Source organism: Eurosta solidaginis, chromosome 5, assembly GCF_040869045.1.
Source record: "Eurosta solidaginis isolate ZX-2024a chromosome 5, ASM4086904v1, whole genome shotgun sequence".
NCBI lineage: Eukaryota > Metazoa > Arthropoda > Insecta > Diptera > Tephritidae > Eurosta > Eurosta solidaginis.
The window spans coordinates 10,131,768-10,158,710 of record NC_090323.1 but is presented as its reverse complement, the minus strand read 5'-3'; the positions used below and the strand labels follow the sequence as shown (position 1 = coordinate 10,158,710).

Below are 26,943 nucleotides of genomic sequence, written 5' to 3'. Positions count from 1 at the left end.
AAATGATTTTCCAGTATATCGAGCCTGATTGGAGACCCACCATAATGCCAGACACCAAAACTAAACGACAATTAGTGAGCTCAGCGACATCAGCGGTCAGCCTGCCATCCACTTCCTGCCAAAAAGATGTAGCTATCGTTCAAGAGGAGGTATCTGCCTAGCGTTTGCTGACTCGAGGCTCATTTATAGCAGTGCAGACAACAGGTGACCAGCGGAAAACCAAATAGCATACACGTCACCTCATCTGATTCAATTGTACACAACCGGGCCATCCTAGCCCGCATCGCCATTGAGTACAGGGCCTTATTTGCCGCTTGGCTGTCCATTTAGATGTTATGGGTATTCAAGGGGTTGATAAGTGCAATACAAAGCTTTATAGCTTCAAAGCTTCCGCATCCCAATTGTCAATCTCACCTACCTGAGTGAAGTTTTGTTATAAAATTAAATATACATATCATATAAATATCTAGCAGGTGTGGCTCTGGCATCCCCAAGTTCCTCATGAAACTAGGGGTTGGAAGGGCGTAATATGGTTTTAAGAACCGCAGCGAAGCGGCTTGGAATATTTCCACGAAAGACATGTCTGATCGTACTGGATTCAAATCGGGCAAAGGACTTCCAACATACGCTGCACTTCTCTATTCTTCAGAATGAGATTTTGCTATTACAAAAATAACAATAAGTTAAAATCTCGAACCGTAATGGCTGGGTAGCACAAAGCAAATCCTTAACTGCGCTGAATTTTGCTCGAATGACATTGCAGTAATCGGGCCGCTTGAACTTCGGCTTACATTGATTTCCTTACAGAAAATCCTCACCCATTTTTCCTAAAACGGCGACCAATATTTTTTCAACCAGTTCACCAGTCTATATCCCAAATTTAACTGCTTGAGCTTGCGGCTTAAATCGAGTTCCTGGCAGAAAACTATCTGCGTAACAGTTCGAAAGTCCACTGCTCCAGCTCAGTCCCTCCATTTATTCTGATGTAGAAGAATGAATACGTTGAAGCTGCTACAGAAAGTCTGTTGTCGGCTAGGTTCTTCACGCCTGATATTAACATTTTATATGGTCCTAATTTGGTCATCTATCCGTACTCTTCTCCATTGATCGATAGCCTCAGAACGCCGAAAAGAAGCTGTTACATTACAATAAAATATTGATAAACTAAAATATTAGGAAGCAGAATTGGTTGTGGCATGAACCTCTTTAGGATCAGTCTTTAAATAGCAACAAGTAAAATCCAGATTCTGGACAGCCTAGGCCCCACACAGCAGAAAAAACCAGGGCGAATCTAACGCCAGTGCAAAGGCAGAGAAGGCAAGCTCGGAATCCATCAAATCAACCGAAACAATTGTTAGGAGTCCCCTTCTCTCCAATGATAAGATATCCTACAAATTTTAGACTTATTTTTTTACCTTCCAGATTCCAACGCGTGCATTAATTTACAATAAACGCATTCTAGCATTCTTGTCACACATAAGTTAGGCTGCATTCATTTTTTAAATTAGGTATACAGAATTCCTTAAACCTATCATCATTATCAGCTTTGTACAATTGTCATAATTAATCGTAAACGGCAGACAGCGTGACACCAGTGCCGCGTTTTCTACAAACAATAACAAAAAAAGAGGACAAGAAAAAAGTTCTAAAACTTCTGTAAGAAAAGCAAATAGTTGTAAAATGTATGCGGAACGCGGAAAGCCGCATCGTCAGGCCGACAGTGCACGCATTTCAAACAATTTCACAGATGACGAACAATGTCGTCACGTGACAAGCGAACAACGATGCGCCGAACAGAGTAGAACAAGGAAACTTGGTATTGCACGAGTGCAGGCTGCTTTGCATATTAACGCGATGTAATGAATGATGTTGAGATGGTCGGGTTTTGGCAGCCATGCAGTCCACTATGATTCAGTAGTATACAATAAGAAAATAATATGAGTGAATATGACTATCAAAGATGTGAGACTGTGTGGCCTCCTTTAATTTAAGTATAACTCAAGTACCAGATATTTTATTAAAATCACATCAGCCCAAGCTGAACATTTTCAAATTATTAAATCCCTTGGATTTATCAATTTTACCATACAGTTTCCCATCGAAGATCATTTGTTCTTTGGTCTTGGCAAAATTTATATATACAAAAAAGTTTGCTTCAGGCAAATGATTCGGTAGCATCTCCTCATCCACTTGATATTCCCGCACCATGTAGATGCCCTTCTTCATAGGGCAGTTTTTGAATAAATTTCCATGTTTCTGTATATCTTCATAAATGACGCGTAGTACCGGATCAATTGAACGTTGTTTAAGGAATTTGCACCAATTTACAGTTCTATTAACTAAAGTCGTATAGTTGCCCACATTTGTTTCCAAAGCAACGGCATATGTGAAATGCACATCATCCAAATCTTCGTTAACTTGCGTCACAATGGTCAAATATGTGCCACCAACAGTGTTGTTTACAATTTGAACGGTGATGTCCATCAATTCTGGGCTTTTTTGATAGGGAAATGAGGTGAAGATGATTTTAAAGGAGCGCTGTAAGTAAAAAAATGAGAAAGTATAAAAAAGTTTAGCATATTTAAAAAAAAAAAGTAAAAGTTATAAAAAAGCTATTGAATTTTTAAAAACATTTTTGATCAGTATAGTTATAAGTTTTTATCTCTTTTTTTTAATAATTATCTTTTGAGTTATTTGAAAAAGATATTGTCGAGTTATTCAAGGGGCTGTTAAGTGCAAGGCAAATCTTGATTGCTTCACAGCTTCTCCAAACTCAATTGTCAATCTCTTCTCACCCCACAAATGAGAATCCATAATGCGCATAGGCGAGGCTCTGGAGACGCTGAGGAACTAATTAGGAGTATGGGGGTTAGAAGGTTCAACATATTCATATTGTTACGAATGTTAGCAACACTAAGGGATAATGCCATCTCTATGCCGATGCTAAGCAGTGACGTGAATGCACATCAATAATTTAATCATTTTGTCTACACCTATGTACGTACACGCAGCGGAGAAGAGATGCACAAACACATGCAGATATCTTATCTGAGATGCTCCTAAAGGTATGCAATTATAATTGGGGAAGTGTCGCTCACACATATAAGTGCATGGGGTATGAGAGAAGCTATAAAAATTATACATCTGTAGTTGTAGCTGAGAAATTTATAACCAACTAGTAAGTTCTGGAATTAGAAAAGTCTAGAAATATGCAACGAGGAAATCAGACAGTATAAAAAGGTGACAACAGTAGAGGCGAGGATCAGTTTCATTTAAGCTATTCATCAGTTTGATTTAATTAAGCAAGCTGTAAGTGTTATTGTGAAGTACCTTAATAAAGGCCATTTTTCCATTATTCAATATTGGAGTTATTTATTCAAAAGTTTAGTGATTCGAACCTTAGTAGAAGTTTGCAAATAAGGGAAATTGCAAGTAAATTCGTTACAATATCAAATCTCCTCTCGCGTAGGTGAGGTTGTCACTTGGTTTGCGGAAGCTTTGAAGCTATACAGCTTTGTAATGCGCTTATCACTTTCTTGAATCCCTCCTCTATTCTCCTACTATCGTAATTCGGCCAGGTTCGCGTGCTAATATTGTAGGTGTCCGAGGAGTACCAGTTGGACACCGCTAACTACTTGAATGTGATATTTATGTTTTTTTCGATTGATGTAAGTGTAAGATGCTTCCGCACCATCCAGAAGTGTCTCTGCCTTTGTAAGTTCGTCTGACGTTGCTGTGACCAGGCATCCATCTAAGTGTGATCTTGGCACAGTTAGTTGCGGCATAAACGGTGACTACGTGTTATAATGAAAATATTGGTCATGGTTACGGTAATGGCTTTAGAGCTGTTTGTTTGTAGTTAAGACTGCATATTTAGACAATTATCTTGCACATTCTGCCATAAAGCTGCATCTGTTCGTATTTTTAGTTCAGTGCGGTTTAAGTTGAAATATCTGCCTACAGGATATATTGATAAAGGTTATGCCGTTTCGTTACGAGACTGAAAAATCGCTCTTAGAGCCTTATTACGTAATAATAAAAATGTGTATTGTAGGAAGACACCTAGAAAGGTGGTCGGCCAGTTGGGCTTTATTAAAGACTACTTAATTTGAGCCGTGAATTTATTTTGGTGCCCTAAAAACCCGTAATACTTAGTCTTCATGTGGGCAAGGCATACTTTCTATGGTAGTGACTCATTACCAGTACTATTTTTTCTTGGACTATAGGGCACTTCTGCAAAACGAGGAGATTGTGGAGCTTCCCAATCTCTGACAAAATTGTCTAATCTCCAAATTTTTTGTTTGTATGTTCATAGCTTGCAGGGCTTAACAACTTTTGTTGATCTATCCATATAACTGAAGAGTGATGCGTAAACCACTGCCTTACCAAGCTAGGCACCCTAGTCATACATGGGCTCTGAAGGTCAGCGAGTTTCCAGAAGTCTGTTAGATGCACGGATCGCCACTGCGTATAACTAAAGTCTTAAATTTGTGGTTCCAAATTCAGTGTGTAGAGTGTTCATCCTCTATTCTGATGCTAATGCATTCGGCTCCCTTTATTATTTCAAAAACTGCTCCGTCCAGGAAAAATAATTACATATATATTTTTAAAATAATTTATTTTTTTTGTCCTCTATACTATATCTCATTTTCCTCCTACTTTATATTTGTTTAATTAGCAAAACTTAATTAAAAACCCTTTAATTTTTTATCTTTTTTTTTGATAGTTATCATTTTGTTTCGAACTATTTAGTAAATTATGTAAAAACTTTCTAACAATTAAAATAATTAAATTTAAACAACCAGCAAATTAATAAAAGCTAAAAAGCTCAGGGAAATGCAAATTTCACAAATTTCCACTAAAAATTTTACCCACAAAAACTTACCCAGCCGCTGGCTATTGGGGCGAATGCAACTAAAGCCACAACAACAAAAAAGGGGCTAAATGAGAATAGTGAAAATTGCGACGTTTTAGCTTGCAACTTCATAGCTAAGTATACAAATTTTAACTGAAACAACTTTTGGCGAAAAACTATAATTTTACTGGCGGCCACAAAGCAAACAAGAGGAAGCGCGAAAAAAATTAAGAAAAAAATTTTAATAAAATGTATCCGAAATAAAAAATTTTTGCGAATATTGCAGGAATGAAAAAATTTCGTTTTTATTGCTTAAAATTCAAATATAAAATGTAAAAGAAGATATTTGATTATGTATAATTTGGCTTAAATTACACTGGTTTACAGCCAAAGTGCACCAGAGACGCCATTATGAAATTCCCATGTAAAATCACCCCCTGATTCCGAAAATCAAGGTTATTTTTAATCTATGGTAACGTTTTTGAGATATTTACGAATAACATAATAAAAAAAAAAAAAAAAAAATTGGGTCCACTTAATCATATATATCTCAAGCACGAATTGAGTAATTCCAAAACGGTTTGAAGCCTTTAAAAGGTAGTAAAATTTGCTAAAAACTGTGCATACAACACGTTTTGCTAGGCCCTGCAAATTCAAAGATAACGAACAATCATTACGGATTTTTTCAATTTATTTTGTAAAAATATAAAAAAAATTTGCACTTTGCGAGGAAGGATCTCGAAAACATTTTTATTTTTGTGCAGCTTTTTTTTCTCTCTAAGCTCTGTTTTATTACAAAAAAAAAAAAAAAGCTTTCATTCAACAAAATCGATGGACTAATACAAAAGTTATAAGCATTCAAGTAAATATATCCATTTAATATTTAAGAACCCTACTGGTACATATGTGTTAGTATTCGTATATCAGTTAGTTAGTTTTTGCAGTTTTTTTTATCTCTAAGCTCTGTTTTATTACAAAAAAATAAGCTTTCATTCAACAAATTCGATGGACTAATACAAAAGTTATAAGCATTCAAGTAAATATATCCATTTAATACTTAAGTACCCTACTGGTACATATGTGTTAGTATTCGTATATCAGTTAGTTAGCTTATACAAAAGTTATAAGCATTCAAGTAAATATATCCATTTAATACTTAAGTACCCTACTGGTACATATGTGTTAGTATTCGTATATCAGTTAGTTAGCGAATACTAACAGATATATACCAGTAGGGTACTTAAGTATTGAATGGATATATTTACTTGAATGCTTATAACTTTTGTATTAGTCCATCGATTTTTTTTGAGTGAAAGCTTATTTTTTTGTAATAAAACAGAGCTTAGAGAGAAAAAAAATCTGCACAAAAATAAAATGTTTTCGAGATCCTTCCTCGCAAAGTACAATTTTTTTTATATGTTTACAAAAAAAATTGAAAAAATCCGTAATGATTGTTCGTTATCTGTGAATCTGCAGGGCCTAACAAAAGTGTTGTATGCACAGTTTATAGCAAATTTTACTACCTTTTAAAAGCTTCAAACCGTTTTGGAATTGCTGAATTTTTTTCTTGAGATATATATGATTAAGTGGACCCAATTTTTTTTTTTTTTTGAAAAACGGTAATTCGTAAATATCTCAAAAATGTTACCATAGAATTAAAAATAACCTTCATTTTCGAAATGAGAGGGTGATTTTACACAGGAATTTCATAATGGCGTCTCTGGTGCAGAAAAAACTGGAATTTGTCAACCAGTGTTATTGTTATTAAAAAAATTGTTTTTTGTTATACTTTTTTTTTATTTCTCTTTCGATGGTGATCATTTTACGTACATTATAACCCCACATGTCGCACAGCTTTTGGAAAGCACCGAAAACAAAAATTATTTATTGCAATTTTCAAGCTTCATTGAAGCAGAAAATCTAAAAAACAATCAAAAATCATTCAAACTGCAATTTGATTATGAAATGACTATGAAATTTTATATGCACACTAGACCGACTAAGAAAAAACGAGGAGACCTTTACATTTTTGATTTGTAAACATCTTTCCTCGTTGTATAGGGCAAGTGGGAGTGGTATGCTATATGGGATATGGGGGAATACAAAATGGAAGCGTAAGTGTAATCACTACACCTTAGCATAATGTGGGAACAATGTACGTGGAATGGAAAGGAAAGAAAGGAAAGGAAAGGAAATGAAGCGTTTGTTATTGGTGTATATACGAGTTATAGACTTGTAATAAATTTGATATCGATAACAAAGTTTGTAGATGAGTTAACGACTTTTTATCGTCAAGTTTGTTTGTTGTCGATGTGTTGTAAAATAGTTATCGATTTGTTATCAAAAAGTTATCGATTTTTATAAAAATAGTATCGAATTGTTTCATATCGATAACGCATTGACTATGTATATAAAAAAATACATATATGCCACTGAAAAGGTATCTATTTATTTTTGAAGTGCTACTAATTTTGAATCATGGTGATATCGATTTGTTATCAAAAAGTTCGCGATCTGTTCGTGAACAGGATTCCTCACAATTAGGTGAGGTTAACAATTGGGTTGCGGAAGATCCAAATATATACAGCTTTTTATTGCGCTTATCAACCCTCTGAATCCCAATCGTCGATATCGGTTGTTAGCAATAAGAAGTTGACGAAGGCCTTCTCAAAAGCTCGAAATTATTTCTTTCTCCTAGAGTTACTTCCGTTTCCTCTGTTCTAGCTAGTTTACAAATATAATTTGTATTTTTACACATCGAACTTCAGGAGAGCTTGGTGCCCACGCTTTCTTTTACTAAACTATATCTCGGCTGCCGTGAGGATCTTGGCTTCAAGTCACGGACAAAGCAACATCCAAATTTAGAAACAAGTTTTTTCAATACAAAAAATGTCTAAACAGGGTCGCCTCTCGGCAGCTATTTTGCAAGAAATCCGAGTGTTTTTCTGCCATGAGCTTTTAAGGTTCCGTACTGCTAGTTTGTAGGAAAAATTAAAAGGCGCACGATGCAAATTGGAAGACAAGCTCGGTCTAAAAGCTCTTCATAAGATATCGCGCCTTGTATATTTTTTATTATATATCGTCCCAAACTCACTCAAATCATTTACACAAAAATATTCCCAAAAATTCGAAATAAATCCGAGAGCCAAGTATTTAAAATATGACGGCTTCTTAGATGTTTCGTTGGTGCGAACGGCCTAATGCAAATAGAAACAAACGCTAGAGCGATAAAGTCATTTGCGCCTCCGTTAAAAGAGTTGGAGGAATACTCTAAATTTGGGCGTTACGCGTCAAAGCTAGCGATAACAGTTTGGCGATAACGCGACTCTATTAAATTGTTACTTCGTTAGTTTGTATTGTTTGTTGGCAGTTAAAAGCTTTTAACGATTTTAAATGACTTTTTAATTTGTTGGCAAATCGACATTTTTTTTTTCTGCATGCTTTAAAATTATTTGCAACTTTCATTGCATATTTAAATAGAGTTTGTCCATCTCTTGGTAGTGTTTTCGTTTCATAAACTGGAATTTGTTTCATTTCAAAGCCCGTATCTAATCCATTAAAGTAAAATGGAGTATCCAACGAAGTTAATTTGTTTGAATTTTATATTCGTTATATGTTGTGGTTGGGCAGCCGCAGAGGTTTGTTTTTCTTGATGCTAAATATTGTTTAGTATTTTTTGCTTTGGTGAAGCTTTACGACCGGAAATGTGAAGGCAAGGTACAATTTTCATTTACCCTCCTACGCGTTTCGACGCTTTCACGTCTTGCTCAAGGAGTTTGATAATTTAATAAAAAAAAAAAACAATTATTAACAAGAAACATAAATACAATGAAATGTTGAGACAAAATTATCAGTCTCCCTGAAGAAGACGTAAAAGCGTTGAAACGCGTAGGAAGCAAAAGGAAAATTTAACTTTGCTTCTCAATTCTAGGACGTAAAGCTCCATCAAAGTAAAGAGTAGATTCAAATCGATGAACCAAAAACAAAATACTATATTATTTATTAGTATTTTTGTATGATATTAATACTTAAATTCTTTCACAGAAATTAATGCGCCCAACGTTCGGAGAATCAAAATTTTGGAGTGACGATGAATTTATTTCCCATGAGGTTACCTACGATGCGAATGATCCACATATAAACATTACCTTTAATGTGCTAAAGGTATTATCGGTTTCATAGCTTTCTATCACAAAACACTTTTTATTCTAATAATTTTTTGTCACTTTTTCTACCAGGATCTACATGACCTCGACCTACATATTGAAACCAAGTTCGTGCAAAAAAATGATCCCACTTACATAACAACAACAAATTCCACAATAAATTTTTGTCGCTTTATTAGTTGGAGTCATAATTCACCAATTGGCACTCTGCTATTTAATTATTTAAAGAGTTATGGAAAGTTGATTGGGAAGTGCCCAATTGTAAAGGTATGCATTATCGTTAAAACTAGTTAAGGTACGGTTAAGCCGTTCAATATCTAGCTGCATACCACTGATGAGTGAATACGGATCTAGTCTATTTGCAACACATTCAACCACTGGGGTGTTGGAGCATTTTGTTTTGAATATGGGGAGCCTCGTAAGATTTTCTTGCACCTAAAGCTGTTCAAAGCAGAATCTCACAAGTCCAGCAAATAATAGAAGGAATTTGTAACAATGATAAATTCAAATCTAGGCACAATACAGACTCTTACTTTGTCTGCGTATTGAATCACGATGCAGTGATAAATAGTAGCTCCCAATCTAGATACCTTAGAGTTGTTTGTCTAAGTTTCATGGGCCAATGATATCTTATTTGGAGTCAAGTATCCTAAATGCGTATTATATTTCAGGAAATGTAAGACGGTATTGAGCAAAATAAGGTTTAGGCGACTCCGGAACCAGCCAGTATCATACAAAAAACTAAATAATTGTTCGGGAAGGCTGACGACAAATTAATCCACTTACTCTATTAGAGTTGGCTTCAATCATTCTTAAGTGTTTATTTTAATTGACTTCAGCTCAATTCTACTTTTCATGACTATCCTGACTTTAGAAAACACTTGACTCACCATACTTCCAAAGGAGCATCTACAGTGATCGAGAAATCAAGTAGCAACGGTTTCGCCCTTACTTGCGCTTAAGGTTTTTTCGAGCGATCGGCTGCGAGCTGATATTATTAAGATGACTCGTAGTTTCTGTACGTACACCAGTTATGGCTGAATTATTACAATGTTATTTTAGGGCCAAAATGAGATGGCCACAGAAGTATTTGTCACACTCACGGTGGAGGGGCATCTAGCGCTGTACTTGCAAGCTGATCCGCTAATTTTAGGGCTGATCAGATCACTCCAGTCAGTCATCAAGTTAGTCGTGTAGGCGTGGCGTTATCCGTCAACGCCAGTAACGTTGTTTTGATTCTATTAACGGGTTTTGCAGTCGTACGAAAGACTATTTAATTTTAGAGGACGTGCATGGGATTTCCCGTATTTGCACTTAGATTTTAGTACTTTAGGGGGATATCTTCCGCGAGTGCCATCTGTCAAGCACGGCGGTGTCGATAGTCTGTGTAGTAAGTAATATATTTGTGTACATCTAGTTTAGGTGATTTTATTCTTTCAGTATGGTTTTTTGATTTAAATTTTGAACAATAGCAGCTAATTTCAGTCCTTGATCAAAACATTTCCTCTAATAAGAACCTCTATAATTATTTCTAGGGTGAATATTTTGTACATAAATTCTGGTATCCCGAAGACCTAACTTTTGCCAACTCACCTGAAATTGATTTCGAAGTTCATATCATCGGCTATCATTTAGATGCAAGCATGAAACGTGAGAAGATCTTGGAAGATCATATAAAAGGCGAAACAGTGGTAAAAGATGTAAGCAATACGAGGCCTGGAATTTTGGCAATGCTACCGAAAACACGATAAGTTCAATGACGAAAGAACAGAAAAGAATAATAAAACGATTTGTAACATCGTCATTAAAATTGAATTACTAATTAACATTTTCTTACAAGATTTAAGCATATGAACTTTTTGCAAAAAACTTGATTTAATAAAATTTGCATGTAAATACATATTTTATTTTTTATTTTTTTTAGAAAATTGATGATTTGTCTGTTTTGTTGAAAATTGTAATTCAAATTAAACGAATTACTGATTTAAAAAATATTTACATACATAAGTATATTTAAGTATCGGCATGTTGATTGAATTTTAACGCTCAGGGTGTGGATAATGATAATACAAAACGAATTAAGTTGCATTGGATTAATTGGTATGGACTAGCGGATCTCAATATGCTTCAATACTTTTATGGCAGTTCACATTGACAAGTAGCGCAACAGTTACTTCAAACGCGAGTCATAATAAATCAAGTTCTACGACATAAAAAAAAAGACAAAACAAAATTTGACGTTTACCATTTGATGTATTGAAGAAAGAGGCATTAACAATTCAAATGACGGGCTGAAAATATCAAAATTTGCAAGTTGTAATTTGTTAAAGTGTCAATTGAATATTAATTCAGGCACAAGCCTATATACATACATTAAAAAAAAAAAAAAAATAAAATAAATTGGGATTAAAATAAATGTAAGGCGCGATAACCTCCGAAGAGATCTAAGGCCGAGCTTCTCTTCCAATTTGCGTCGTGCTCCTCTTGATTTTCCCTACAAATTGGCCGGACGGGACCTACATGTTTTATGCCGACTCCGAACGGCATCTGCAAGGCAGATGAGTTTTCACTGAGAGCTTTTCATGGCAGAAAATACACCCGGAGCGCTTGCCAAACACTGCCGAGGGGCGACCCCGCTTAGAAAAATTTTCTTCTAATTGAAAAACCTTACTTCTAAAATTTTTGATGTTGCTTTGTCCGGGAGTTGAACCCAGGGCATACGGTGTGATAGGCGGAGCACGCTACCATCACACCACGGTGGCCGCCATATTGGGATTGCGTTTGACAAAAAAACTTTAAAAAAAATTCAAGACTATGCCTAAATCTGACGAAAATGTAGTAAGTTGCGTTTTTAAGATATATTATTGTGTGCAAATTTGCAATACTTATCACTTTTCCATGTTTGCAATTTCTCTATTCCAATTCGCAAGGAAACTCAGTCTGTTCAAGCGATGCGAAATTAATTTGAAATGACTTTGATAAAGTCAGCTGTCATAAAGTGACAGTGAAGAACAGCTTAGTGAATGCACTCGTTGACAGCGTGTCAATGACAGCAGTCACACTTTATGTTAAATGATAATTGCAAGTAGATATTGGATTCTAAATGGATTAAGTTTAATATTTGATTATAGTTGGGAATAAATAATTACTTACTAAAACCGCTAAGTTAGAGCATCGAATAGGAAAGTTGTCTCTTTCTATCATATATTCTATTTTGATTATTTAGAGGAAACGACTTACTTTGTACCTTCAAAAATCAAAAATTTCTCAATAGTTTTCACTTTAAGACATTTTGTTTATTAAAATGTTTGGTCCTTTATTTAAGCGTGGTTGGTATTTTTTCTAAAAAGTTTTGATTAGTTTTTTGAAATTGTTTGGAACATTTTTTAAAAAAGGTCATGTTTTTTTTAAATTGTTGTCTTTTTCTAAAAATTTTCGTCCAATATCTAACTGTTTTTCGGGCTTCTTTTTAAAATTGTTGTCGATTGTTCATTGCTTCTAAAAATGGTTTTTTTTTTATATTTTTGATCCTTTATCTAATCGTTGTTAAATTTTTTTCTAAAATTCTTGATCTTTTTCTAAAAATCTTTGATAATTTTTTAAAATATTTTTGCAATTCTTCGAAAAAAAATTTCTTTAAATATATATATTTTTTTCTAAAAATATTGGGTCGTTTTTGTAAACAGGTTTGGCATTTTTTCTACAAATTGTTGAATATTCTTCTAAAAATATTTTGTCTACTGTCCCAAAGTTTTTGGCCCTTTTTCTAAATAGTTTTTAAGATTTATTTAAATATTGTTGGTACTTGAACCAAAATTGTTTGATCCTTTTTTTAATAATATTAAGCTATCTTTAATTTTCTTTGTCCTATATTGGCAATATTTCCAAAAATACTTGGAAATATTTCGAAAAATATTTAGAATTTTTTACAAAAATATTTTGTACTTTTCCTCAAAGTATTTGGGTGGTTTTTTAAAAATAGATGATCCATGTTTGATTTTATTAATTTTTTTTTTGGTATAGCAACCACGTGGCTATAAATTAAATATTTGGCAATATTTCAAAAAATACTTGGCAATATTTCGAAACAAATTTTGAATTACCGATTTACAAAAATATTTTGTACTTTTCCTAAGAGTATTTGGGCATTTTTGTAAAAATAAGTGGTCCATGTTTGATTTAATTTTTTTAGTATAGCAACCACGTGGTTATAAGTTAGACCTCATCAGTAACAGCAGATGTAGATAATGCGAGTTACAGGAAGAAGCGGTTTATCATGTTTTGTATTAGTATCCTGCAGTCGCGGGTTCAAGGCTTCAGATAATAGGAACTGCAGAGTTGCCAGGTCTTGAAGCAACAATTAAGCTAGGTCCCAAAAATTTCTATTATTTGCAAAGAGGACGAAGTTTATGGGGTTTCTCGGTTGGCTGTCAAAGAAATTATAGTAGCACTATGGACACATTCAGTCTATATGAGGTTTTTAATGACCGGCCAGTTCAACCAACCGGTAAAAAAGTTAATGACATTAGAACATGACTTTTGGCCGCTGGATATTTGCGCAAAAATGTATGAGATGCATGTTTTTAACTAGATCATATCTATATATTCAAGACCTTTATGACAGACCATACAATTCCTTATTCTCAATCACCCTCGTCTACTTTACAACCCACTCTCCTTTGATACATTTAGTTGAGAATTTAAGCGGATAGCTATGTGTGTGCTGTTAAAGTATTTTTCATTGGTAATACTTGCGCTAACTAAAATTCAGTTTGCAACAACAAATTCCACTATCATAAAATTTTGCCAAATTATTCTTGAATTAATAATTTTTTTCGCATAAAATTCGCATTCAAAACTAAGCACGTTTAGCCTGAGGTGAAATGTTATTGCCACTGAATAAATCAAATTTTATGATTGTCAATTCAAATGAATTTTAACAAGGACATGTGTCGGCTATATGAAATTTGAATTTATTTTGCAATACCGCAGAACTTGGTAGTTTTGGTGGAAAAATACTGAATTTTTAAAGTTATGCCTCTGAACATCGACATGAGAGAGTAGTTGGTTGCACACATTTAACACAATCAGTTTGTCAGATAAAAGGATTGAGATTCATTTTGGGCAAACATGAGAGGCTACATGCAAAATCTAAACTAAAATGTAACGAGTATTCGGAGAGCATAGAAAATATTTTAATCCCTAATTGAAAATAAACACAACATGCGACAAAACTCAAAGAAAACATGAAAATGAAAACAAGCAGTTGCAACAGTTCAGTAACAGCACCAGCAGCTGCAGCAGCAGCGAGAATGACAAACGAGTCCCCTTATAAGCGGCCAACTGATGCGATAGAGGAACATGAAATTACTACACGAAATTGCAAATGTAAGGATATGTACAACGAGCAAGGGAGTATGGTGCTTGAGCGTAAGGAGAGGGAGTGTATTCACGGGAAAAGAGTGCAAGAGTTAAGCCCCAAAATGAGGTGAGCATAGGTGAGTGCATACAAGTATAAGCTAAATCTACAAGGTGAAACAAATAATACTCGCCCATTTGAAGGCAATGAAACTTGGTAACTTTATTGGATTAATCGCGTTAGTTGAATAATCAATTATACTATTAGGCGTAAGATTTTCATTAATCAAAATGAAGGCCGATCGCAAACGGGTAAAATACGGAAGGTAGTAGAAATGTGATTACAAAATTTATTTTACCTAAGATAACAAATTTAGTTTGCTACTTATTTGTCGGAAAATTTATTTATCGAGGTAAATTCTTATTTGACTAATCGATAAAAAGAATAAATTAATTAATTGAGTTAATCAAAATTATACTTAATGAATTAATCAATAACCCTTGTGACTAGTAAACATCTCGAATATTGTGTTTTACAAAGAAAGCTAGATGCTGTGCAATCAATCTAGGTTCTTTTGAATGAAATAGAGTCTAACGAATGTCGATTATAAAGCTCGTTGTGTGTAAATGCAATTAGAGAATTAGCATAAATAGAAGCTAACCGAGCTGGACCAGTGGTGGGGCCAACTCGTCCTCATCATTGTTTTGCAATAGTAGTATCTCCTCAAGAGAGCAATGAAAGCTTAACAGAGTACATGTGAAGGAGTTAATCTTACTCTACACTGATTAATCCAAAATTGACTGCGGTGTAGGAGCAGTGTGCCATTTTCCACGCTCAGCTGGGATCCTGACTACAGAAATATTGAACATGGATAGGTGGAAGCGGAACAAATTATAAACAGTGCGTTGACTGAGTTAGACCTATTCCTGTTCTAGGGGATAGGCGTGCAACCTAGGAGTTCATCTGTCCACTCCGCATTACTCATGGCCCGAATTTAATATGGTGCAGTGTATCGATTGTAAAACCGCTTACAACGCGCCCGTCGACGAAGATGCCCCATGCTATTGTTATGTCTCGGCCGAACGATGGTTGGAGCATAAAATCCATGATTACAACGCCGAAGTATATCAGGCTAATTAAGAGCTAATTATGGTGTCGAGTGGATAACTAGTCAATTGCCCAGATTCATAATTAACTCGAAATGCTGCGTAGTTATATTTTCTGACACAAAGAAAATCGGCTTTGAGGATAACTCTCGTAGAAGCTTTTACTGAGTAGTAATCTGTTGTCTACCGCTCCCGGATGCTCTACTATATCAAAAGAAGCTCGAATGATTTGGATCAAGGCGTTGATGATGTTTACACAAGGTTGCCACCAGCGGGTTAGGGGGCTTAGAAAATGCCCGCGGCAGGTATGCCTGTCGTAAGAGGCGGCTTAAATACCGAATTGATTCAAGAGGTTGTGTAGCGCAACCCGTTCAGCGCAATTTATAGCTTCCCCAACCCAATTGTCATTCTCACCTACCCCTTTGCGAATCCCAATTTCTGCATGAATCTAGAGGTGGGGGGCGGTATGGCGTAGAAGGTTTCATGTGGTCATGCAAAATCGTTCCCGAGATGGTCGGGCTAGTACCTTAATAGTGCTTGTTACCCAAATGTCCCGGATCTGCATCCGGCAAAGGAACATCGGCATCGATAGCACTTCTCAAAACCTTCGGGGAGTGTCCTTATCGCTACAACAACAACAACAACAACAACAACAACAATAACCTTTTTGATATACAAACATTTTGAAATATGTCAATAGAGCATTAAACGAAACGAAAGATATTTTAGTTAGTATAACAACAAAACACTTCCCAAATAGGGTTGCCATCTCTGTCTAACTCCTCAATTTATGACGTATATGCGCTGCTACCTCGAAAACGGTTGAAACAACCAGGAGGAAATTAGTATAAAGCTTATATGCTATATTCTAAGCATTCTAACTGAGATTGTTGCTATTGAGGAAGTTTGAATTGAAAAAATTTCGATTTGAGTTGAACAAACTTTCTATGGTAAATAAAAAAAAAAAATTTTAAAATAATATTAATAATATTTTTCATGGCCCGAGGACCATTTTTGTAAGCGTATGCCAAGAAAGATCATATCATGCCCCGTAGCTCGAGATATGTTAGTATTCTTCTTTAAATCATCGTCCAGTTGCTTCCCGTAAGGGTTCTGCATCTTAGAAAAAACATAATGTATCGTTAGTGGCACCCTGTCCATACAAGTAGAACAGAAGCATGCGATTATAGGTAACTACATATTTTGAAGAGAATCCATGTAAATTGAGTTGTACACGGAAAATTTCGTAAAAATAAAGGATAAAATATATTTATTTATTTTTTTTCTTATGATAAACAAGCTTTTCATATGTTACAATTACAAAGCTTTTGCTGAACTGTTTTAAATTATAATCAAGATTTATATCGGTGCACTAAAGCAATTCGTCTGCCTTAATAAACTAATTTAATTTACTAAACAGAGACAATACAAGGACAACATGAAAGTTCCCCAACTCAAAATTTTGAAATTGTATCGTGTTTATATGTATGTACATTTGTATGTTCGTATGTAGGACCCACTAAATAAAAGCATACGAGTACTAAATCGCCATATCCTTGTTGTTGTGCTAAGCAATAACGCAAATTCTTGATTATGTCTCGTTCAGTGATTTATGCGCCGCAGATAGGCTGATAGTCCAACAAGCGGATAGTAAATTTATTTTTCTATTTACAACCAACAAGTAAAATGGCTATTAAATGTTTTTTTTTGTTGTTTTTTGTATTTTTTGTTGTTGTTGTTTTGGTGTACCGAGAAAACCAGTAAACATATGGAAATCTGTCGCGTTTACTAACACTTTTCGTAAGCCCTCAGGGGACATGTTATCCTTGCTGGCAATTCAAGTTTAAAATAACAGCAAAAGCAACAACAAAAAAAAAAAAAAATTATGGTAGAAGAATGTAGAAAATACAAAAAAAAAAAAAAATATTTTGAAAAAGTTACAAAGGCAAAATCCCTCGTATTCTCTGGTGGCGCACAGTGGGATGTTTTGATGAAAATTGGCAAAAAATTCAGTATTCAATAACTAAGTTGTATGCCGCCTGCGCGTTCCTCCTACCAAGGATATATTTTCTTTGGCTTAAAAGTTCTCCGAAGCAGAAATTAACTAGTACGTAGGGCTTGCCACGTACTGCCTAGTGGTCAAATGCCAAATAAATAAAGCTTGCATCAATCGTCACCCAATGGTTCTTGTAGCTCTTTAGGGCTCACAACAACATAACTTTGGCTCCGTTTGCCTATCAACAACAAGCAAATCGATTTCAGTAGTAGCATATGACGAAAAATTAGCCTAGTTATATTTTGCTCTAGTGACGCTATAAACTTTAGAGCTACCTAACGACGACTTTTATTGTATCTAGTTTGGTAAACATATCCGATGAGGTCCTATTTTTTCATTTTCTAATTGCAGTGCCATCAGAAACCCTTAGCTAGATTATATACATCTATATTTTTATATAATTAAAGTAGGGTGGCAACCCTTTAAAAGAGAAATAGCTGAAATACATCTTATTTGATATCCATACTAAAAATCATATTTAGGTTGGCAAAAAACTTCACAAACGAAACTCTGAGGCCTTGCTCACCTGCTTACCATTTTATCCCAAACGTATAAGATCTTGCTGCACAGTGCAGCACTCCGCGAAGCTCAACGAAAATCAACAACCAAACATACTTGTCGTACATTTCCGTTACTGCTCTCAATAGGATGTACGTGGAGCATTGGGAGAGAGTACATACAAACATGTTGGTCAGACGAAATTCAAACAATTTGCATATGCTCTCTGGTGGCGCGGCAAAGTGTGACCCAACAAAGAAGCTTAGAATGAGAAAAACTCACAATAAAGAAAAATAAAAAAAAGTCTACGAGGCTCAGAGAAAGCGGTAAATGTTAGGCCATCGTTGGTAAAAGGAAAAATGTCAACAACACACACACTCAAATTGCACCAATAGCTTCAATAACAATACTCGAGTAGTAAATATTATGCAAGCAATATTCTCAGTAACAATACCAACAAACATAGAACAACACTTCAGACTGAATGGGCAGCTGAAACCAAATCCAATGTCAGCTTAAGAATTTGCACAAGTTATCGATGTGTATTTAACAGCAAACAATGACAAGCGAACATAAGTAGCGTCACGCTAGCAATTGACACAAGCAGGATAAGAGATATATGTATGTAAACTTTGGATGATAGAGATATAAAGTTTGGAGGACAAAGTCAAGTCATGCCATTGAAAGGATGGTATGTTGTTGGAATGCCTTGTTAGAAGCACGCACCAGATTCGTCGTACTTATGGTCATTGTTTTGCATACGACTTAACAACAGACACACGCACCCAGGCTTTATTGCTGATATGTCCTGGAATGTCTTAGTTGACACATCGAAAATATGTAGCAAGCTTAGAATATGAAATTAAGGAAAAAAGCAAGAAAAGTAAAAGATTTTGGACAGCACTGTTTGAATCTATAAAAGAAACCTTTCATCTAAGGAAACCCGTTTTGTTGTCGTATAAACAAAAAAAAAATCGTCCATTAAAATTTTCCAGTATCTTTACCGAAGTTGTCCGTTTTACCAACCATATGAGCAGGCCAAGGCGCGTTAATAGCCTGACTTTCGTTGAAAAGATATGTTCGGCCCCTTCTTATTTTCTTTGTAGCGATAAATATACTCCTTGAAGGTTTTGATGAGCGTTTTCTAGCACCATAAAGGCACTAGCCTGACCATGTCGGAAATGGCTTGATGTGTCTATGGTGAACATTTTAGGTCGTGTCGCCCCCACTTAAGAAATAAGATTGTATTGTTTGTATTGAAGATGGTCATGGGACACACGTATTCCGGTTTTGTTCTGATATTGGAGTAACTTACATTAAGCAGGATACGGCCGTCCACTTATGTATGCTTTTTTGCAGTTGTCCAGCTCTCGAAGTTTGAAGTAGCCTTAAGGTGCTGTTTTCTTGATAAAGAGATCGATTGGTTTGACTTTGCATTTTTTTGTAGCTCGATACAAGTATTACTACGTCATCCTCGTAGGCTACCACATTAACCCTGTTTCTGTTGACGTAGTATATTACATATGACGAAAGGACAAAGGAGTGGCGACAGGACACCGTCCTGAGGAGTCCATCTCCACGGGTGTGCTGTGACTTCACAGCTTCCAGTTTAGAGCTAATGTTGTTGTTGTTGTTGTAGCAGTGCTTCGCCCCATCCAATAGGTGTGACCGATCAGAAATTGTCATCAATACGCCTGTTTGTGGAGTTCACTGAGTACCTGCTTGTGTTTTTGGCTTCATACGGATGTGTTCTCAGGTGCCGTATTTCCTCATAATGCTTACGGAGGTGACTCCTTAAGCCCTTGGGCGGTGTTGACTCATCAATCAGATGTCTGTTGGGATCATTCTAGACGGTGGAATCGACACTGCCCAGGAACGTCAATACCAACTGTGGACAACTTTTTGAGGGACAGTCTCTATTGAGCGGTAATTTAAGTAGGCATATGCAACCGTTGACTGTGAGTTTGGACGTCATGTAGTCTTTCGAAAGTATTTAAAGCAAACGACGAAAGGCTATTGGATCTGAAGTCCTTGGGATTTTCATAGCCCCTTTTGTTGATCTTTGGAAAGAGGATTACCCTGGGCCGTCTCCCATTATGGAAAATATGATTAAGCAAAATATTTCTTAGGGGACTCAACAAACTAAATTTTGGATCCAAATTTCCAAAATTTTTAAAGGGGGATGAAAAAGAAACCATTCGGGTTTTCTACAGCTTCAGCAGCACTCCCACGGGCTGAGATTTTTTGCATTTGAATCAACAACCAATGGCAGTGGTAGATACTGTGTACTTCGTTCCTCCTGCCTTAAGCATACGACCACTGGACCCATCGATTCTTGTAAATCTACACTAAAGGGAATAGAAATGGTTTGACTTATGTTAACTTTTTGAGATCAGACACTGTATCGCGCTAAAATCCGAGTTCGAAGCTATGTGCACAGCCTTTTAGGAGCATACCACTTCATCTACAGCGACAAGCAAACTGTTGGCCGGACCAAATTATGCTAAAAAAAGAAGATGCTTCGACCCTGTAGGTAATCTTGGTGGCATTCGCTTACGGAATATATATGTATCTCCAGGAAAAGCACACAAAAATATTGAACTAAAAAATACACACTAAATCAGTTGAAGAAAAGTGAAAAACGAATGTTTTAAGTAATCCAAAACGAATGTTAGCGTAAAATAATAGCCAAACTTGTAAGATATGCAGAATAGCAAATCAGAGCTATATACATACCGAACACCGCTTTAAAGCCCATTACTCTTACGTATCACAGCTAATGCGTCCCCTCTTCATTGCACTTCGCTCCAACATCAATGACTACTAAAGCCAATTGTCTCCGTTTGGCTGCTCGTGTGAAATCAGTTCATTCTACTCTGTCAGCCTACCTACCATACCCCGGGCAGTGTTGGTATAATATTTATGCGCAGACGACTAAAATAAGCTGCTTCAAGGATTTATTGGCTAAATGGACAGATTTGACTATGTATGTTATCCCTGAGAATGCTGGCAATATGTCGTATGACAATGCATTGGGCAAACTATTTTTACGATAATAATGCATTCATGCAGTGAGCAAAATTTCATGTTCAAAGGAGAAACAATTTCCCAAAGCGATTTGAGTAAAGTAAACTTTTCAAAAATCGGTAAAATTTTTTAGAAGTAAATTAAACTGACCTTTTGCGGTGTAAGGCAGTAGATCTTTAACTGCTTAAGTACTTTTTGTTGAGTCCACTATTTGGGCATTTTTTTCTTCCGAGAGATTAGTTGGTGTAAAGCTTGGGCTACTAAAAATCCAGCAGAAGGTTTTCCAAGCTCTGGAAGCCATCACGTTTGGCATACTTAAAACTTCCGTTAGTTTAACAACGAGCGGCAATTAAAGTCGTATAGGGCTAGATGCGAAAACTGAGAAGTGCATAAAAACTGGAGGTTATAATTTTAAAATAACAAGATGAAGAGGGGAAAGTCCCAGAAAGTTACACTTTAAGAATTTATCTATTGGAGGGTGGATCCGTGTGTAGAAGTCCACGAAAGTGGGGAAAGCTTCTGACCGTCATTCACCTGGGAATGGCCAGAGAGATTCTTCTGCATGCGGTTCAAGCAGCTCACTACTGCCGGTCGCATGCTGCCAAGTATCCTCTGGGTAGCCGCTAAACACCCTGGCTAGGCCACTCTGACATAATCGGTTTAAGGGCTAGCCGGTGAGATCTCATCGGCAGCGCCTGTGTACCTCTAGGTGCGGCTGCAAGCGGGCGTCTGTCTTGCAGCAAGCGGCTCTCTATATAAACGTGCAAGTAATATTGTCACCACCGCTGAGCGGGTTATGCGCTGGTCTTGGCACCCGCCACGTAAAACCATACTCCAATGAAATATACGAACAAGCCTCGGATAAATTGGTGTTATAAATTGATGCCGGTTGGCGGAGCGAAGGAGCGACTGGCGCGCCTTGTTGGACGGCCATAACCGTTAGACGGTAAAGCGCCAATTAAGTAAGTAAGTACTATATCCCGATTAAGCGATCTACTTACATGTTTAATTTTCTTGTTGATCGCTTCATATTGAGGGCGTGCGTAGTGGTATGAGTGTTTGTTCCGCTAATGAAGCAGTCTAGCGACTAGGAGTGTGATAACTTGTGAGGCTGCTGAAAACAGAATCAGTTCAGGTTTGGCACGTAAACATTGTCTAGATCGCAGCTGCAACTCGTGTCCCAATTCCCTACACTATTCCTTTAGTCGACGAGCTGTGACATCTGGTACCATCAGGAAGATTACCCGTGATATTCTTGAAGTCGCTGTCAATAAAACTACCGCTAAACGAACTGTAAAAGAAAATAACGTGCTCCCAAAAGTATGCGGAATGAAATTACATTAGCATGTTAAGGTCGTTTTCACCATCTCCGGTTAGCATTGGCCGGCATTTTAATTGATAGCAATCTATCGGTTAGCGAGAATTAAGTCGCAGATTCTGTCAGTATAGCTACCATGTGGCAGTGTTGGTAGTAAAGGCTGCATACTTTAAGGCGCAACTGGTAAGATTTTATAGATTTACAAAAGTTGGCTATGTGTGAGGTCAAGAAGCCGGGTGCATATTTTGTAACCTGAAAGCCATACAAAAAACATGTTTTTTCACAGTGTACTTTGCTGCAAAAGCCGCATGGACGACCAATTGATGAATGTTTGAATGTTTGCATTGAATAGCAATTTTTCAAGATTTACAACTTAACCCAACGCAAATGTGTAGCTTGAACTTATTCAGAAAAAACTAAATGTAGTAAGGAATAGGAGAAAAAAAAATAATAAAATTGAAAAAAAAATAGAAAATCGGATGCCACTATGAACACATTAAAAACTTCATATGAGTGCCGAGCACATACAATCTTCGTCTATGAGTTACAAATAAATATAAAACAAGTAAGGAAGGCTAAGTTCGGGTGTAACCGAACATTACATACTCAGCTGAGAGCTTTGGAGGCAAAATAAGGGAAAATAACAATGTAGGGAAATGAACCTAGGGTAACCCTGGAATGTGTTTGTATGACATGGGTATCAAATGGAAGGTATTAAAGGGTATTTTAGAATGGTGGACGCCTTTTCGAGATATCCCCATAAAGGTGGACCAGGGGTGACTTTGTAATGTGTTTGTACGATATGATCAAATTAAAGGTAAGTATAACAGTTATCGTCATAGAATCTATGACTATACCAAATTTCACAAAGATTGGTAAATTTTTGTTCGACTTATGACATTAAAAGTATTCTAGACAACTTAAATGAAAAAGGGCGGAGCCATGCTCATTTTGAAATTTTCCTATATTTTTGTATTTTGTTGCTCCATATCATTACTGGAGTTGAATGTTGACATAATTTACATTTTAATTTATATACTGTAAAGATATTAAATTTTTTTTAAATTTGACTTAAATTTTTTTTTTTTAAAGTTGTTCTTCATCCGATTTTGCTAATTTTTATTTAGCACATATATAGTAATAGGAGTAACGTTCCTGCCAAATTTCATCATGATATCTTCAACGACTGCCAAATTACAGCTTGCAAAACTTTTAAATTACCTTCTTTTAAAAGTGGGCGGTGCCATGCCCATTGTCCAAAATTTTACAAATTTTCTATTCTGCGTCATAAGGTCAACGCACCTACCAAGTTTCATCGCTTTATCCATCTTTGGTAATGAATTATCGCACTTTTTCTGTTTTTCGAAATTTTCGATATCGAAAAAGTGGGCGTGGTTATAGTCCGATTTCGTTCATTTTAAACTTACATACCAAATTTCATTAAGATACCTCAAAATTTACTCAAGTTATCTTGTTTACGGACGGACGGACAGACGGACGGACATGGCTAAATGAATTTCTTTTTTCGCCCAGATCATTTTGATATATAGAAGTCTATATATCTATCTCGATTACTTTATGCCGTTACGGATTACCGTTATGCGAACAGGGCCGTGGAGAGGGGGGCGCCAGGGCAATTGCCTGGGGCCAAGAAGGTTTTTGGGGGCCCGGCAAGGCAAAGCAGTATTGACAGTACTCTAACTAGGATTTCATAGATACATACATATTTTGTTGCCACAAAAAGTTGTTTTAAAATTGAAAATCACTAAACTAAAATCATAAGCATTCAATCAAATACTATGGGGCATAGTCATAGTCGAAATAAAATGTGATTTTAATTTAGATAAACTTTAAATATTTTGCACACTTACAGTCAGTGTGGATGAAGGGGAGCGTTCTTTTAGTCTATTGTCTCGAGTGAAAAATTGTTTACGTTCTACTATGAGCCAAAATCGCTTGACAAGCCTTGGAACATTGGCGTTGAAGTCCAGCCTTGCTCCCAGCATTAGTTTTGAATCGGTAATTTCCATATTTGCAAAAAAGCACGGAAGGTTTTCCTTGGCTGGTTCAAGCTCTTAAAATGTACATATTTAGATAAAGTTAATGTAAGCAAGTAAAACAATGAAATCTAATAATCTATGATATGTTATTTTTTTATTGGGTTGAGTTTATTTTTTAGGGGGGCCCGTTAACGCGAACTGTTCCAGGGGCCCGGCTCGGCTCTCTGCGACCAGTATGCGAACAAAATTAATATACTCTGTGAGCTCTGCTCAGCTGAGTATAAAAAATAGCAAAAGGACATGTGGCATGGCATACGCCATCAGAACAATGAATTTGTCGAGATAGCGAGTGTAATGGGCTGAAATGGCCGTTGGCCTTTTGTGTGTTGAACGAGCAGCAGCACTACACACCGGTGCACGAGCCAAAGCAGTTGGCTACCTTCATATGTAAGAGCAAGCGCGCAAGTGTATTTATAAGCAAAACTAACTGAAAAGAAATGTTGAATGAAAGTTGCCAAATTCAACTTAAAAAAAAAATATCTGAAAAAATTGTTTCCCTACAATTGCAGAGGCCAAAAGTTAGCAAAGTGAAAATAAAATGTTGCATATGGGTCGGTAACGCTGCGGGCAGCAGGGCAAGTAGATTTTTTTTTTTTAATTTTTGGCAAGCACTGCCAATTTTCTATTTTTTCGCTTTTATGAACTTTTCAAACCCCAATGCATGAGCTATGATTTCACTTTGGTATGCGGGATTTACAAACAATTTTCTTGCGATTTCAAAATCAATAAAACATTTTTATTTTCATTTCATTCTCTCAACTTAATACTTGTCTTGCTGTGATTTTGTTTTTGTTTTGTTTTGTGGCTTACAGCGTACACACAATTGAATTCAACTATTTTATCTTAAATTGTATCTTGAGGATAATAAATAAATATAACACCCAATATGGCAGAGTATTTCGTTAAATGCCCACTCCGCTACACACACACACATACATACAGCCATTTGTAAATTTAAATTTATTATTCTATTTTTTTCCTATTCATTCTTAAATTGTTCTCTATGCACTTTGTCCACAAAAATTTCGACTACTTGTGTTGGACTTTGAATTGGCATTGTTCGAAAAAGCATGTTTGCTGATCTATTCATTTTTGTATTTCGAGTTTAAAGGGCGATCCATTTAGCGTTTTTCAATTCCATTTTTTTCGCTTTCGTTCCTTTATCAGAACTGGGGTGATGAGCGATTTATTGAGCATGATTTTTGTTGGCAGAGAGAGGACTTTACTCTTACTTTCCTAGTACCTTGTCCAAAAAAGCACTTAAACCAAGAATGGTTCTCTGTTGTATTCATAGACATACATGGATTTTCCTGTTAATGCGGCATCTTAGCTTAACAAACTGCTTCAGCGTTTTGTGGGACTTCCTTAAAACTTGGCATATACTGAAAATAAAAAAAAATAGAATTACCATGTCCGAAACCAACCGATAATGCCTAATCGGTTTGCTCACTTCAGACTTCAATCTTTCACACGGTACGCTGGATAGACACTTAAACGCGATATTAAGCAGGCGGATTTCGCGGTAGTTGGAGCGATTTTCTGGATCTTTTATATAAGGAAAGACACTCTTACATTTATTTCAGTCTGAAGGGCTAAACATTTATGTGGCAATCAGCTTGATCAAGAAGACGCACGCTTTCAGACGTATTTTAAGGGTAACTGATGCCGCAATCATGGGAGACTAGTGTTGTCCAAAATGCACGAACAACGATATAAGAGTCGGGATTGAGATTGTCTGCTCTGCAGGCTGGGAGTCCAGTCACGCCCCTTTAAACACACAGAACCGGGCCCGATTTTATATGATGGCATGAGACTTTCCATCATTTTACAATACAAAATAGTTCACGGAGGCAGCTCAGGTTTACTGTAGTTCACTTCAGTGATCTTGGTTGCTTTAATTGGTGCTTAGCCGTATCAATAGTATCTACCGCTGATAAAATGTTACCAGACGCTTATTCGCTGTACTACCTGGCACCAATCGAAACACCAAGAAAGAAATCAATGTAACTAAAGCTCTTTTCATACTTTAGTTAGACCGATACTAGAATACAGATCAATAGTCTCGAATCCACAATATCGAGCTCATGCAGATAGACTTGAAACAATACAAAAGCAATTTCTACTTTTCTCTTTAAGGAATTTTCAATGGGACTCTGCGTATAATCTTCCCCCTAATAGTACTCGTTCGAAGCTTATCAATCTTCCAACTCTTGCAAGTCGTAGAGAAATGCTAGGCGTTATATTTATGGCTAAACTCCTCAATGAATTGATTTCTAGTCCAATTCTTTTGAACGAAGTAAACTTTAACGTCCCATCACGGGTGTCAAGACATTACAAACCTCTTCTTTTGAAGCAGTGTAGAACTAATTTCGAGTTAAATGAACCTTTTCGGTGTTTGTGTCATGATATTAATACTCATTTTAATTCATTTGATATAACGGATTCACTTTTTACCATAAAGAAACTGTCTTATCCTATCTGAACTCTTAACAAAAAAA

General features: G+C 36.1%; 2 protein-coding genes across 6 annotated transcripts in view; one reads left to right on the top strand and one right to left on the bottom strand.

The window, feature by feature from the left end:
• The window catches only part of LOC137252909 (uncharacterized), a 78,920-nt gene extending 67,999 nt beyond the window's left edge, over positions 1–10,921 (top strand). For 2 of the 3 annotated variants that reach the window (XM_067789046.1, XM_067789047.1), the window contains 3 exons: positions 8,900–9,019; positions 9,094–9,288; positions 10,557–10,921. In XM_067789046.1, the coding sequence (XP_067645147.1) occupies positions 8,900–9,019; positions 9,094–9,288; positions 10,557–10,772 (531 nt within the window). In that variant the 3' untranslated portion in view covers positions 10,773–10,921. Of the gene's footprint in view, positions 1–8,360; positions 8,494–8,899; positions 9,020–9,093; positions 9,289–10,556 lie in introns of those variants that run through there. The other variant, XM_067789045.1, reaches the window with a different exon arrangement.
• LOC137252908 (uncharacterized) lies at positions 1,980–25,480 on the bottom strand. Of its 3 annotated transcripts, none has more exons than XM_067789042.1 (2): positions 25,372–25,480; positions 1,980–2,538 (listed from the first exon to the last, which is right to left on the bottom strand). In XM_067789042.1, exons 1-2 carry the CDS (start codon positions 25,381–25,383, stop codon positions 2,029–2,031), a joined length of 522 nt encoding a protein of 173 aa, XP_067645143.1. In that variant the 5' UTR covers positions 25,384–25,480; the 3' UTR covers positions 1,980–2,028. The 3 variants fall into 3 exon arrangements, with proteins under 3 accessions (XP_067645143.1, XP_067645144.1, XP_067645142.1); XM_067789043.1 differs by having other exon boundaries at positions 25,386–25,445; XM_067789041.1 differs by lacking the exon at positions 25,372–25,480 and adding an exon at positions 4,886–4,988.
• Between the last annotated feature and the right edge of the window lie 1,463 nt (positions 25,481–26,943).

What these genes read in the sequence shown, in the direction of transcription:
- LOC137252908 (XM_067789041.1), bottom strand. Translation starts at nt 4,987, where the DNA reads ATGAAGTTGCAAGCTAAAACGTCGCAATTTTCACTATTCTCATTTAGC. An exon ending in CCCCAATAGCCAGCGGCTGG is followed by an intron (nt 2,539 to 4,885) that starts GTAAGTTTTTGT and finishes TTTTACTTACAG; the next exon opens with CGCTCCTTTAAAATCATCTT.